Source organism: Pseudophryne corroboree, chromosome 2, assembly GCF_028390025.1.
Source record: "Pseudophryne corroboree isolate aPseCor3 chromosome 2, aPseCor3.hap2, whole genome shotgun sequence".
Lineage (NCBI taxonomy): Eukaryota > Metazoa > Chordata > Amphibia > Anura > Myobatrachidae > Pseudophryne > Pseudophryne corroboree.
In genome coordinates this window covers 540,025,914-540,039,100 of record NC_086445.1, presented here as the reverse complement: position 1 = coordinate 540,039,100, position 13,187 = coordinate 540,025,914, and the positions used below count along the sequence as shown (strand labels likewise).

At 48.9% G+C, this 13,187-nt stretch overlaps 1 protein-coding gene across 1 annotated transcript; it reads left to right on the top strand.

Moving 5' to 3' along the window:
* The first annotated feature begins 732 nt into the window (after positions 1–732).
* MARCKSL1 (MARCKS like 1) lies at positions 733–2,547 on the top strand. Its single transcript, XM_063954270.1, has 2 exons — positions 733–926; positions 1,385–2,547. Exons 1-2 carry the CDS (start codon positions 864–866, stop codon positions 1,880–1,882), a joined length of 561 nt encoding a protein of 186 aa, XP_063810340.1. The 5' UTR covers positions 733–863; the 3' UTR covers positions 1,883–2,547.
* Positions 2,548–13,187: the final 10,640 nt, after the last annotated feature.

The following is a 13,187-nucleotide window of genomic DNA, read 5'->3' as shown; positions in this document are numbered from 1 at the left end:
GTTAGCCTCAGGAATGCTAATTGGGAACCACTGATCTTCCTATAACTCTGAAACACATATGAAGTTCTATCTGTGAATGTAGCTCGTGCTTTATTTATCTTTATTTCACCATATTGTACATGAGAATAACACATGTGTATGTAACATGCTGAGCCTAGTAGTAGTCTGTGTGCCTGTCGCGTATTCCCCGGGTTTGCCTCAGCTGTAGATCAATGCGGGAGACAGGGGACTTTTTATTCTGTCACAATCGGATTTCAACATCTTTTTGTTGTGCATGTAACATTCCAATGATCCACCTATTTCTCATGTCACCTCTTTTCCCATCCTTGTGCATAGCAGCCAGGTATGGGCCACAGTCACTGCAGCTCTCCCGCTGCTCCCTGATCATTCCCACTAATATAAATGTACTACTACGTCCAGCTACTGCCCCTATCAGCTACCTCCCTCATCTGTCCCTATGTAAGTGTATAGCGAGCCCGGCTTTTATTTTCTGTTTTAGACAGAGGAGCCGCTTATTGGAAATGACGATTCCTCCTTCCAGAGAGGATTTATCATAAATCACCCGTTACCGCCGCCGCTGCCCAGGGAGGACCGAACCAGAGCAACACCGAGCCCTCGCCCTTAGTACCCCCCGCTTCTCCGATTGGCTGTTCCTGCTCGATCATTGGCATTTGCGGCCCTGTGATTGGCCGCCTCATTCCCCAGCACAGCTATATATAAGGAAGGAGGGCTGGACTCCCAGACAAGAGGCGGATAGGACGTGACTGCCAGCGCCGCTGCACAAATCACAGCTCCGGGAGGGAGAGCGCTATCTCTAGCCTACATTTATTCCAGCTGTACACTTCCAGACAGCCTGCGGAGACATGGGCGGCATTGAGTCTAAGAGCCAGAGCACGGAGACCGCTGCTAGCAAGGCGGAGGAGCAGGTGAGATGCGGCTGTGGTGTTGTCGCTGGTGCCGTGCTACAGATGGGGGTGGGGGGCTTGTATGCTTTTACTGTGTAGATTGATCGCTGTGCTGATCAGACTGTCGCCGCCTAGGGTAATGAGTACATGCAGACCTGCGCTGGCTGCTAGAGAGCGATCCCCGCAGCACAGACCACGGCATGGGAGCCGCTCACAGGGGATGCTTGCCCCGGGGGGCTCTCCTGAGAGCCGGTGGGGTGCGGTCTCCTGTGTCTCAAGCTGAGCCACCTGTGACACTCGGGGGAATTTCCTGGGTGGTGGGGGAGGTCTGGACTTTCGGGAAGATGAGCTCAGGGGACATTCCGGGGAATCTGACCCCCCCCCCCCCCCCTCTCGCTGGGGGGTGGGGTGTAGCTAGCCTTGCGGCTGGGGTAGTAATAAATTAGTATTTGCCTAATATCCTTCTCTTACCCCATTAGGAGAACGGTCATGTGAAAACCAACGGGGATACACTCCAGAAGCCGAACGGGGATACTGCCGCTGCCAATGGCTCTGCAGAGCCCGTCACCGAGGAGGTGGTGCCCGGGGAGACTATAGAGCAGGCCCCGCCTACTAATGGGGATGCGAAGCCGGAGGAACCCCCGGGAAAACAGGCAAAGAAAAAGCGGTTCTCCTTTAAAAAGCCCTTTAAGCTGCCTTTCCGCAAAAACAAGAAAGAGGCTGCGGAGGAGGCGCCCGCCGGGGGAGAGGCCGCTTCCCCGAAGGAGGAGACTGCCCCCGAGCCCAAAGCCGAAGACCCGGTCGCCGACTCCTCCAACCCTCCCGAGAATCCCCCCGTGGAGGCGGCGGCGGCCCCCCCTGCCGAGGAAGTAGCTGCCCAAGCTGAGCCGGCGGAACCCCCCCAAGAGCAGAGCCCCCAAATCGCTGAGCCAACCCCGAGTACGGAATCCCCCGCCGAGCCTCAGAAGGAGGAGTAGCCGGGGACAGGGATGCTGCCTCCACTGTAAGGACTTCTAAGTGCATTGAGCCCTTTCTACTCGTTATTCACCACAGCCCTGGTACTCTCTACTGTATGCGGGGTGGGAACAGACCTCTTATGTGCCAAAAGTTGCCGATCCCCCTTCCATGAAAGTAATCACTGCCCTAATTACGTGTCTAAGCGGAAACTCATGTACTAGTTAGGTTTAGTACAGATCGATAAGCTGTGAACTGTACCCTACCCCCCTCTGCCATGACTTATTTCACTGACAATCAGAGCTTTGAGGACCACCCCATCACTATTAGCTGGAAATAAAGTTGTGGACACTGGGGGGTGAGGGGTAGGGGGGTCTGCACATGAGCTTCTGCTCTCATTATTATTGGACCCTACTTCTGAAGAGAAGCAGTGACCCTGAAGCCAGCTGTTCAGAGACATTTGTCTGTGTGCAATGAAACTTTCCCTTCTCAGGATGTGAGCAATTTACTACACCGTGTTACCACTACTAAAGTTACTATGGTGTGGGTGTGAATTGGGAGAATGTTTGTGTATTTCTGTAAATACTATATTTTTTTTTTTTTTTTTTTCTTGTCTTCTGTGGTCTTTTCTAACTGAAGTTGTTTCATTGTGATTTTAAAAATAAATGTTAATCCCCTTTACACCAAAGTGTCCATCACGTTATTTGTGGTAAAACAGTGCTAAATACACATTTTGGGAGGAAGGGGGGGGGGGATTGAATTAAATGCAATATTGAATAGTGCCTGGAGATATTAAATTAATATGCATCTCCTAATTTAAGTTTAGATGCAGACTACGGTGACTGAATGGCATTCTTTATAGGCCCTACACACTGGCTGACTTTTTTTTTTTTTTTTTTTTAAAGATGTGAACGATCTCGTTCATAAATGAACGAGAACTCGTTCATATCTTTCAGTGTGGAGGCTCCAGCGATGAACGATGCGCGTCCCCGCACTCGTTCGTCGCTGGTCCCCCGTCGGCTGTACATGCAGGTCAATATGGACGATCTCGTCCATATTTGCCTGCACTTCAATGGAGCCGGGTGACGGGGGAGTGAAGAAACTTCACTCCCCCTGCCGCCGGGTCGCTCGTCGGCGGTATCCGCCGTCGGGCAGCTCGGCGGCGGGTCGGCCAGTGTGTAGGGCCCTTTAGGTGCAGTAAATAACATTCTGACCAGAGTGCCACATGCAATGCTATTAGTGCAGGCAGAAAGCCCGTAACTTCCAGTGCAGAACTAGTTAGGTCTGACTTCTGCCCTCACATCAGGAAGGTGTGAGCAGAAGTCATCTAGTCATGACTTTAATTATATATCCACAGACACTCATTCCTGGTGCCATTCAATATCACATTTAATGAATTCCTCATTGATGTAAATGTGTAAGCAGCCAATTCCTGTTGGTGGGCTTTGAGTTTTTGAGTTGTGCCCTACACATTAGGCGATGTGCCTAATTGGGGGGGGGGGGGGGCAGTGAAGTTTCTTTACTCCCCCCTGTCACCCGGCTCCATAGACGTGCAGGCAAATATGGACGATCTCGTCCATATTGGCCTGCATGCACAGCCGACGTGTCACCAGCGATGAACGAGCGCGGGGCCGTGCATCGTTCATCGCTGGTGACTCCACACTGCACGATATGAACGTTATCTCATTCATTAATGAATGAGATCTTTCATATCGTGCAGTAATATCGGCATGTGTTTAGGGCCCATCAGTCTTAAGGGGGGGTACACATGAAGAGATGTGCTGAGCAATCTATCAGACTGCTCTGCACACATCACTCACTCCCACCCTCCCCCCTCAGCGGTGTGCTGAGGGAGATGGGGGGCTGCCCACTTCACACAGTAGTGAAATGAGCGGCCTGGCTAGAGCTGGCGATAGCAATGCATGGGGCCGCACATCACTATAGGTGCATATACTGAGATCTCTGCTTAATTTCTTGTGTGTGTGTGTGTTCTCCCTATATGGGGGGATTTCAGCACTCCTTGCGAGTTGGGTATGGTATGCCGGCGACCAGCATACCAACAGCGTGGTGTGCGCTAATGAGCCCCTTGCGGGCTTGCCATGCTATTTAATCTCCCTCCAGGGGGGTCGTGGATCCCCACGAGGGAGAAAAACTGTTGGAATTCCGGCGCTGGGATCCTGACAGTTGGCAACCTGAAGACCACCCCTCCTTGCTGCTAATTGAATTCCAACTTTCTCTGGCACCTTGTGGCAGTTAACTCCCTACAGAGGTGTACAGGGAAATCGGTCACCTTGATGTACTGTAAGGGTAAGTGCAGCTGAACATCCATGACTACACATCCTTTAGGAATTTAAATGCAGGCCTTTAAATATGACCAAGCTTGTTTATGCACATTCAATGGTATACAAATGGCACATGGCATCACGGGTTCTCCCTTGCGCCCCATAAAGGTGTAATGGAAAACTTGAAGTTGTCACTACCATAACTGCATGGTCTGTGCACAGTAGGGCACTTCTGTAGTTACTCATGATGTTCAAACCAAGGAATGCATCTGTTAAAATTCGAAACCCTGTATTAGTAAATCAAAAGACATAACAAAGAAGGAATGTTTTAGTAGTGGGCAGCAGTGTTACTGTTAAAGTACGCATTATTTATTACCAGCTAGTTTACCAGTGCTTTACAGTTGGAGAATATTTGGTAATTCCTTGCTGCAGTGGAGCTTGCAGTTTGTTACCTACCATTGTTTGATTAAAAAAAATAGCCCACCAGTATAGCTTTGGATTGTGGGAGGAAACCCATGCAAACATGGGGTGACTGTACCAACTCCACACATACATGGTCTTGGTGGGAATCAAATCGGAGACCTGTTGTGTGACAGTCTTCTGAACAACTGCCATCCATGCTGCTCCTCAAATGATTTAAGTTAAGCTTTTGCATGCTACACTTCATAGACTACACAAAGAAAATGCAGTCACACATATACAAAATATATATATATATATATATATATATATAAACTGATCTATACATTTTTTTTTTATTTTTTTTTTCTAAATGACAATCTACCCAAATGTGTCTCTTTTTAAATGCCTGTTTTGGTTTGGAATGAAAACTGTCAGTATGAAGAAGCTGAACTGTACACTTTAGTATAGCCTTATGATATATGCTAAAATCACCTTTACGAGACTAGAAGTTGACCATTAAAGTAATTATATAACACATTTTGCATAAGGCTTTATAAAGAATATTTAAATCATTCACGTCAGTTCCTGCTCTGTATCTATACTCCATATCACTTAGGTTTTTTTTCCAGCTGGAAGCTGATTAACCTACCAGTATAATTGGGAGTAAAGCCCCACAGAGAGAACAAATAAACTCTCTAACATAACCCGTTCTACCAGATACACTTATCTCCTAGAACCTTGTATTACACTGTACAGATGTGTCCTCATACATCTTGCCTCAATATGCCATGCTGCATGAGATGCCTGGTGTGAGTAAGCGGACAGATCCTGTGCAACTCCGTTAACGTCAGGTGTCTTTTTGCCGGAAATCCATCTTATTCGCATCGATATGCAAGTAGGATGCACAAGCAGACTCTGATGATTCAAATTATATGTGGGTATATCTGCATACAAAACGGTATGTTACAGTGCTTTCTAGGAAAACACGAGAGTAGCTTTTCGTATGCAGATACAGCAGCAGCCGTGACAGAATATAGGCATTGCGCATATTTTAATTAGCATAAGCTGCTTGTGCGTCCTATCGCATTGTAATGTGAAAATGCATTTTCAGGGGAAAAAGTCGCAAAAAAGATGCTCAGTGTTACTTGGCATGGTGTGACTAGAACAGTTAACGTGCAGGGAGGTAAGTGGATACATCTGTATAATGCTTCCGACTTTGCTTCTTTATTGAGGCGAAGCAGGAGCGCCAAGATATATGAACTTATCGTATGCCGAAGCGGAGGAGTGAAAGCTCCCACAGCGCATCGGCCTGATGTACGGTGTGTCTCCTTCAGTGTGGATGCGCAAGATCTCACTACTCATGTGAGATCTCACATGCAGCCAGCTGTGATGTATGGGCAACAACACCTAGCAGATGTTAAAATCAATGGCTGCAGGTGTCGGAATGGTCATCATTACTGACCGGTCATACATTGTTCCCTTTAAGATAGCAGCGCCGATAGGCATGCGCACCAACCACCAGCCATACATGGGGGAGACTCGGTATCAGTGCACATAATGTGAGCCGATACCACTTCTCCCCCATATCGGATATGGATCATACATCTACTCCTCTGTGCCTAGATTTCCCACATAACTTATGATTGCAGTTATCTGTCTAAAAAGACATCCAGTTTCCTTAATAGTCCACTAGACTGCAATGGTAAAATAAGTGGGACGAGCAGGAGCTGGGCATTTTGTTCCTGATGGATGGGTTCATGTTGGAGGGTATGGGGGAGGTAGTAATAAAAGCAAGCTCACTGCCATAAACTGGCTCTAAATTATAACAAGATCAGTGGCAATCTTTTTGAAGATATTTTGGCAGGATATACTGTACATCAGGAAAGGAGACCGTTCTAGACTGATTTTTCATAATAGCATAATTAACAAATTAGTCATTTTGCTTTCTGCTTAGGCAGTGGTGAGAAGTGGAAGTCATTGGGCCTGCTACTGGCACAGCGCTGCTGTGTACATGGTTAGTACAGTAGTATAAACCAGCCTGTCGCTTGTAGTCATTTACTGCAGTTGTGTGTGCAGTATTAACTATGTATTATTATTATCATCCTTTATTTATATGGCGCCACAAGGGTTCTGCAGCGCCCAATTACAGAGTACATGAATAATCAAACAGGAAAACAGCAACTTACAGTTGATGACAGTATAGGATAAGTACAGGGTAAATAAACATAGTTACATCAGCAGATGACACTGGAATAAGTATCAGGTGGCAGAAGACTGATGGAATTGGTGCAGTTGAAGATCATTAAAGTAAGAAAGGATAAGCACATGAGGGAAGAGGGCCCTGCTCGTGAGAGCTTACATTCTAAATGTACTTTAAATTGTGTTATCAACACACTGTAAACATACTTGCTATGTAACACAAGAGTCTACCTCCCATCTACTAGTTCAACATTTCTCAAACTCTTCAGCGAACGCTAAACATGTACGTTTCCCATATAGCCAGCACAGAGGTGTATATTCTCAGCTAGTACAGTATTCATCAGGAAGAGACTTGAGAGACATTGCTCCTCGTCTATACAATGCATTTAACCACATTTGTAGCAACCTTAGTGATTTTTTTTAAAATGTTAATTAAAGATTATTTATATGGTACATTCCACTGGAAACCTTGTGTGTAACAAATACTGCATTCTGCTGAATAACTATACAATGAAATATGTATATAGAATGGATAGTTTTATTTTACAGTCTTGCACTTCCCTGCAAAATGTTGCAATGTTTCAGAAGGGTAATTCTCTTAACACAACAAGCGAATTATGGGCAACAACTTGCTTTGCAGAACTGCAGTGTGACATGGTTGATTCACATACTGAATGGTGAACAATACAATTTAGATGAGCAGTTCCCATTAGAAAGCTTCACTTTTGGGGTACACAAAAAGCTATAGTGTTGTGTCCCACATTACTCTCACCCATCTACTGCCTGCAGCATTCATATAGAGGAGAATCCATATTCATGTAATATGTTGTGCTGGCAAATAGGGGCAGACGTATTAAGCCTGGAGATGGCATAAGGAAGTGATAAAGCAGTGATAAGTGCAAGGTGATAATGCACCAGCCAGTCAGCTCCTATCAATTTACATTTTAGAGCTGACTGGCTGGTGCATTTATCATCTTGCACTTATCACTGGTTTATCACTTCCTTATCCCTTCTCCAGGTTAATACATCTGCCCCAATGGCTTTAGTTTCTACAGGTAACATAAGGCCCCTGAAAGCATACACACGGTACTATACCTTAAGGTAGATTTGTTCCTCATAGGACCCTCCCTCCATGGTTTCTAAGGGTGTGGTATTGAAGGTCGACAGGGTCTTTAGGTTGACATGTTCTAGGTCGACAGGTCAAAAGGTCGACATGAGTTTTTTGTTATTTTGGTGTCGTTTTCTTCGTAGAGTTTTCTTCATAGAGTGACCGGGAACCCCAATTAGTGCACCTCACTTCGCTCGCCATGCTTCGGGCAAGGTGCCTTCGCTTTGCTCGGCACAGATTACTGTTCCGATCGTAGTCCACATGGATCGTTAAGTATGAAAAGGTTAAAAAAAAGAAAATAATTGTGAAAAACTCATGTCGACCTTTTGACCTGTCGACCTAAAACATGTCGACCTAGACACCCTGTCGACCTAGTTACTGTCGACCAATAGTGGTCGACCTAGACATTGTCGACCTAGTTACTGTCGACTTAGAGACCGGATCCCGGTTTCTAACCATCATTGGTTCGCATACATGCAATGGAAAAAGAAATGACCACTGATGGACACCCTACCTTAAGCAGGGCCGGCCTGACGCATACTCGGGCTACGCAGCCGCGTTGAGCGCCAGGCAGTAGACGGCGCTGCTGCTGACAGTGAGTCACAGTGACTCACTCTCTACAGCAGTGGTGAACAGCAAGCGGCTTGATCCGCTCCCGGGCCACCGCTGCCCGGCGCGCACTGGCGTCTCCGGCGGCAGTGACTATCTTAAATTCGGCGCCGGCCGTGAGCCAATCAGAGCTCGTGGACCGGCAGCTGAGACCCCTGATTGGCTGCCGGACCGCGAGCTCTGATTGGCTCACGGGCCGGAGGCGAATTGAAGATAGACACCGCCACTGGAGACGGAGGGGTAGGAGAGGCGCACGCTGCGCTCTCCTCCCCTCACAGAAGCGGTGAGCAGCACTTCTTTTTTCAGGGGGGCATGTGTAGCAGCACTGGGGGCATATCTGGCACTGTGGGGGCATATCTGGCACTGTGGGGGCATGTATAGCAGCACTGGGGGCATATCTGGCACTGTTGGAGCATGTGTAGCAGCACTGGGGGCATATCTGGCACTGTGGGGGCATGTGTATCAGCAGTGGGGGCATATCTGGCACTGTGAGGGCATGTATAGCACCACTGGGGACATATCTGGCACTGTAGGAGGCACTGTGGGGGCATGTGTAGCAGCACTGGGGGCATATCTGGCACTGTGGGGGCATGTGTAGCAGCACTGGGGGCATATCTGGCACTGTGGGGCATGTGTAGCAGCACTGGGGGCATATCTGGCACTATGGGGGCATATCTGGCACTGTGGGGGCATATGTAGCAGCACTGGTGGCATATCTGGCACTGCGGGGGCATGTGTAGCACTGGGGGCCTATCTGGCACTGTGGGGGCATGTGTATCTGCACTGGGGGCATATCTGGCACTGTGGGGGCATGTGTATCTGCACTGGGGGCATATCTGGCACTGTGGGGGCATGTGTAGCAGCACTGGATGCATATCTAGCACTATGGGGGCATGTGTATCAGCACTGGGGGCATATCTGCCACTGTGGGGGCATGTGTAGCAGCACTGGGCATATCTGGCACTGTGGGGGCATGTGTAGCACTGGGGGCATATCTGACACTGTGGTGGCATGTGTATCTGCACTGGGGCCATATCTGGCACTGTGGGGGCATGTGTATCTGCACTGGGGGCATATCTGGCACTGTGGGGGCATGTGTATCTGCACTGGGGGCATATCTGGCACTGTGGGAGAATGTGTATCTGCACTGGTGGCATATCAGGCACTGTGGGGGCATGTGTATCTGCACTGGGGGCATATCTGGCACTATGGGGGCATGTGTATCTGCACTGGGGGCATATCTGGCACTGTGGGAGGATGTGTATCTGCACTGGGGGCATATCTGGCACTGTGGGGGCATGTGTATGCACTGGAGGCATATCTGGCACTGTGGGGGCATGTGTATCTGCACTGGAGGCATATCTGGCTGTGGGGATATGTGTATCTGCACTGGGGGCATATCTGGCACTGTGGGGACATGTGTATCTGCACTGGGGGCATATTTGGCACTGTGGGGACATGTGTATCTGCACTGGGGGTATATCTGGCGCTGTGGGGACATGTGTATCTGGCACTGGGGACATCAGTCATCCACTATCTCCCTGTCACCCCTGCCTTAGTCACCCACCATCTCCCTGTCACCCCTGCTTCAGTCACCCACCATCTCCCTGTCACCCCTGCCTCACCAGTAACCTATCTCCCTGTCACCCAGAGGCGTAACTAAGGCAGGGCGAGTGGGGCTCGTGTCCTGGGCGCCTTGGCAGGCCCAGCAGAGGGGGGCGCCACCGGCGGCCACGGCATCCTGCCCACTCGCCCCCGTCACGCTGCAATGTGAGGGGAGGAGAGCGCAGCGTCTCTCCTGCCCCTCAATGTGCTAACTGCCAGCAGCGCTGCGTGTGCGTCCAGTCTCCGACGGCGTTAGCCAATCAGAGCTTGCGGACCGGCTCCTGATTGGCTGCCGGTCTGCGAGCTCTGATGGGCTAATGAACCGGCGCCACATCTCCGCCAAAGACCTGGAGCATTGAGGGGCAGGAGAGGCGCTGCGCTCTCCTCCCCTCACATAGCAGAGGGAAGGAAGCGGTGAGTGACTGGGAGGGGGGCTGGGGGGTCTTATATCTGGCACTGTGGGGCATGTAACTGGCACCGTGGGGCATGTAACTGGCACCGTGGGGCATTGTATCTGGCACTGTGGGGCATGTATGGCACTGTATCTGGCACTGTGGGGCTTTGTATCTGGCACTGTGGGGCGCTGTATCTGGCACTGTGGATCTGACACTGTGGGGCGCTGTGTATCTGGCACTGTGGGGCAATTGTGTATCTGGCACTGTGTAAAAAGGGGACTCTGCATGGTACTGTGCAAAAATTGAATGAAGGTGTGCTGAGAGATGACACAAGGGGTAGGTGATAGTGTGCCGAGAGGCGACACGGGGTAAGTGAGTCATGTTGGCACGCCCCATTTTCAGTGGCCACACCCCTTCTGGTGCAGATGGCGTGCACGCACATACTTCTTTTTTTTTTTTTTTTTTTGGGAGTGGAAGGGCGCCACTCTTCATCTTGCCCTGGGCTCCGAAAACCCTAGTTACGCCTCTGCTGTCACCCACTATCACCCTGTACCACGGGGAGTACAATTGTGTAGCCACACCCCTTTCTTGTAAGACCACACCGCTTTTATCCCATCAAGGGGCGCCAAAATAGATTTTCGCTTACTAAAAAAAAATAAGCTTGGACCGGCCCTGACCTTAAGGTCAGTACCATTTGATCTGCTTTTTCCAACCATTATAATTTGTGCAGCGTAGGAGATCCTGTCACACAAGTATTTCCTGAGCTTGTGTTACGGATCGACATTGACAAGCATTTGGTTGGAATAAAAGGGTATATATGTCAAGATGGTTGACATGACAATAAGGTCAACACAGGAATAGGTCAACATAAGATTTGACTGTGTACCTTATCGATATCATCCTTGCATCCTGACACTGTCATAAGCAGGGGAGGTGTGTTTAATATAGCTGTGTGTACTAATGGGCACTTCAAGTACTGGGTGTAATTTGGCAGTGCTGTGTGTACTGAAAGGCACTTCATGAGGTTTGGTATGTTTTACAGCCACACGGGATAGCGACTGTCAGTATACCAACATCGGTATGCCAAGTGGTAGAATGCCGGCAGGGTGAAGAGCACAACAAAGACCTTTGTGGGATCGCTGCACTCGCCCCAGGTTCTATTCTCACTGTATGGGTGTCGTGGACACCCACAGAGTGGGAATCAGCTACCTCGCCGGTATACCGGCAGTACTATGGTGCCCCTGTCGGGATCCAGACATCGGTATTGTGACAGCCGGGATCCCGACGAGCACTATGCAAACCGCATACAACTTCATGTACTGGGGATAATGTGTACTGAGGGATACCATATGGGGTGGAGGAATTTGTGTGTACTGAGGGGCACTTCAATTACTGGGGGTAATATGGGGGAGCTGTGTACTGAGTGATACCATGGGGACAACGGTGTGTACTGAGGGGGGAAGCTGTGCGTACAGAGGGGTACTTCTTGTACTCGGAGTAATATGGGGGTGCTGTGTGTACCGTATGTAATATTGGGAGACGCTGTGTTCTGAGAGGTATTATGGTAGAGGGTACGGTGCATATGTTAAAGTATTATATGGGGGGGGCGGGGGGCGGGTGTTGTGTATACTAAGGGGTACAATGGAGCTCCTGATACGCTGCAGCGTGTTATGGGATCAATATGTATCATTTGAAAATTAGGCTATGTGAGGGTAAAAACAGTGTTTCTAACAATATACCCACGTATTACTCACAGTTCAGAATAGTAATATGATGAGGGACGTAACCAAAATGAGGTCTGGGTGCTTTTTCGATATATATATATATATATATATATATATATATATATATATTATAAGGGCACGGTCGTGCCCTTATATTAAGGCTGAATCGAACAAACGGAATTCTCCCATAGGGAACTTCTGAGATGGGGGCATGGTGTTTGAGGGGCTACACCTCAAAACTGATTGGACGTACCGAGCTGAAATTTGGCATGGACGTGTAGAATCGTCACCCGCTGCTGCATGCCAAATTTCAGGGCAAAATAATAAAAAATGAGGAATTGAGAGTAAGCTAAAGTTCCAACTGTCAGTTTTTTTCTGCCACTCCCTCAGTGGCTTTTTGACACCGTTTTCCTATAGAGTGAATGAAGATTTTTTTGGGAAGGCATAACTCAGGATAGAGGACAAATTAAGACCTGGGGTTTGTTTTATTAGATAGAGTATGTCCCAGTGTAGTGCCTTTTGGGGTTGTGGTTTTTCAAAAAGTTATAGTTTTTTTTTTAATTAAGTAAAATATGCCCCATTTTAAAGATAGGGCTTTTCAATTTGTTGCGCCTGCGCAGTGGCCGCCAGCAGGGGGTGAACATAGATGAGCTTGTCAAGTTGTGCATGAGGAGAACGCGGGAAGCAGTGTCTCGTGCATGACGAGGACAGCTGCAGGCGGCGGGAGGACGAGAAGGAGGGAGCCTCTACAAGACCCGGAGGAGATCGCGGGACGTGAGCGATGGAGGGAGCCTTACTGGGAGAGGAGAACGACGGAGCAGTCACATGGAGAGAGCCGGAGGAAGCCGGGTCCCCTTCAGGAGTGTCAGCGGGAGGAGATAGCCGCAGCTCGGAGGAAGCCGGGCCCACTTAACTCAGCGTCGGCAGGATGTATGCCATCCTTTCTTATTTTTCTTATACTTCTCCCGCCCGCCCTGCTGTGTCCGCCCGGCCGCCCTGCTGTG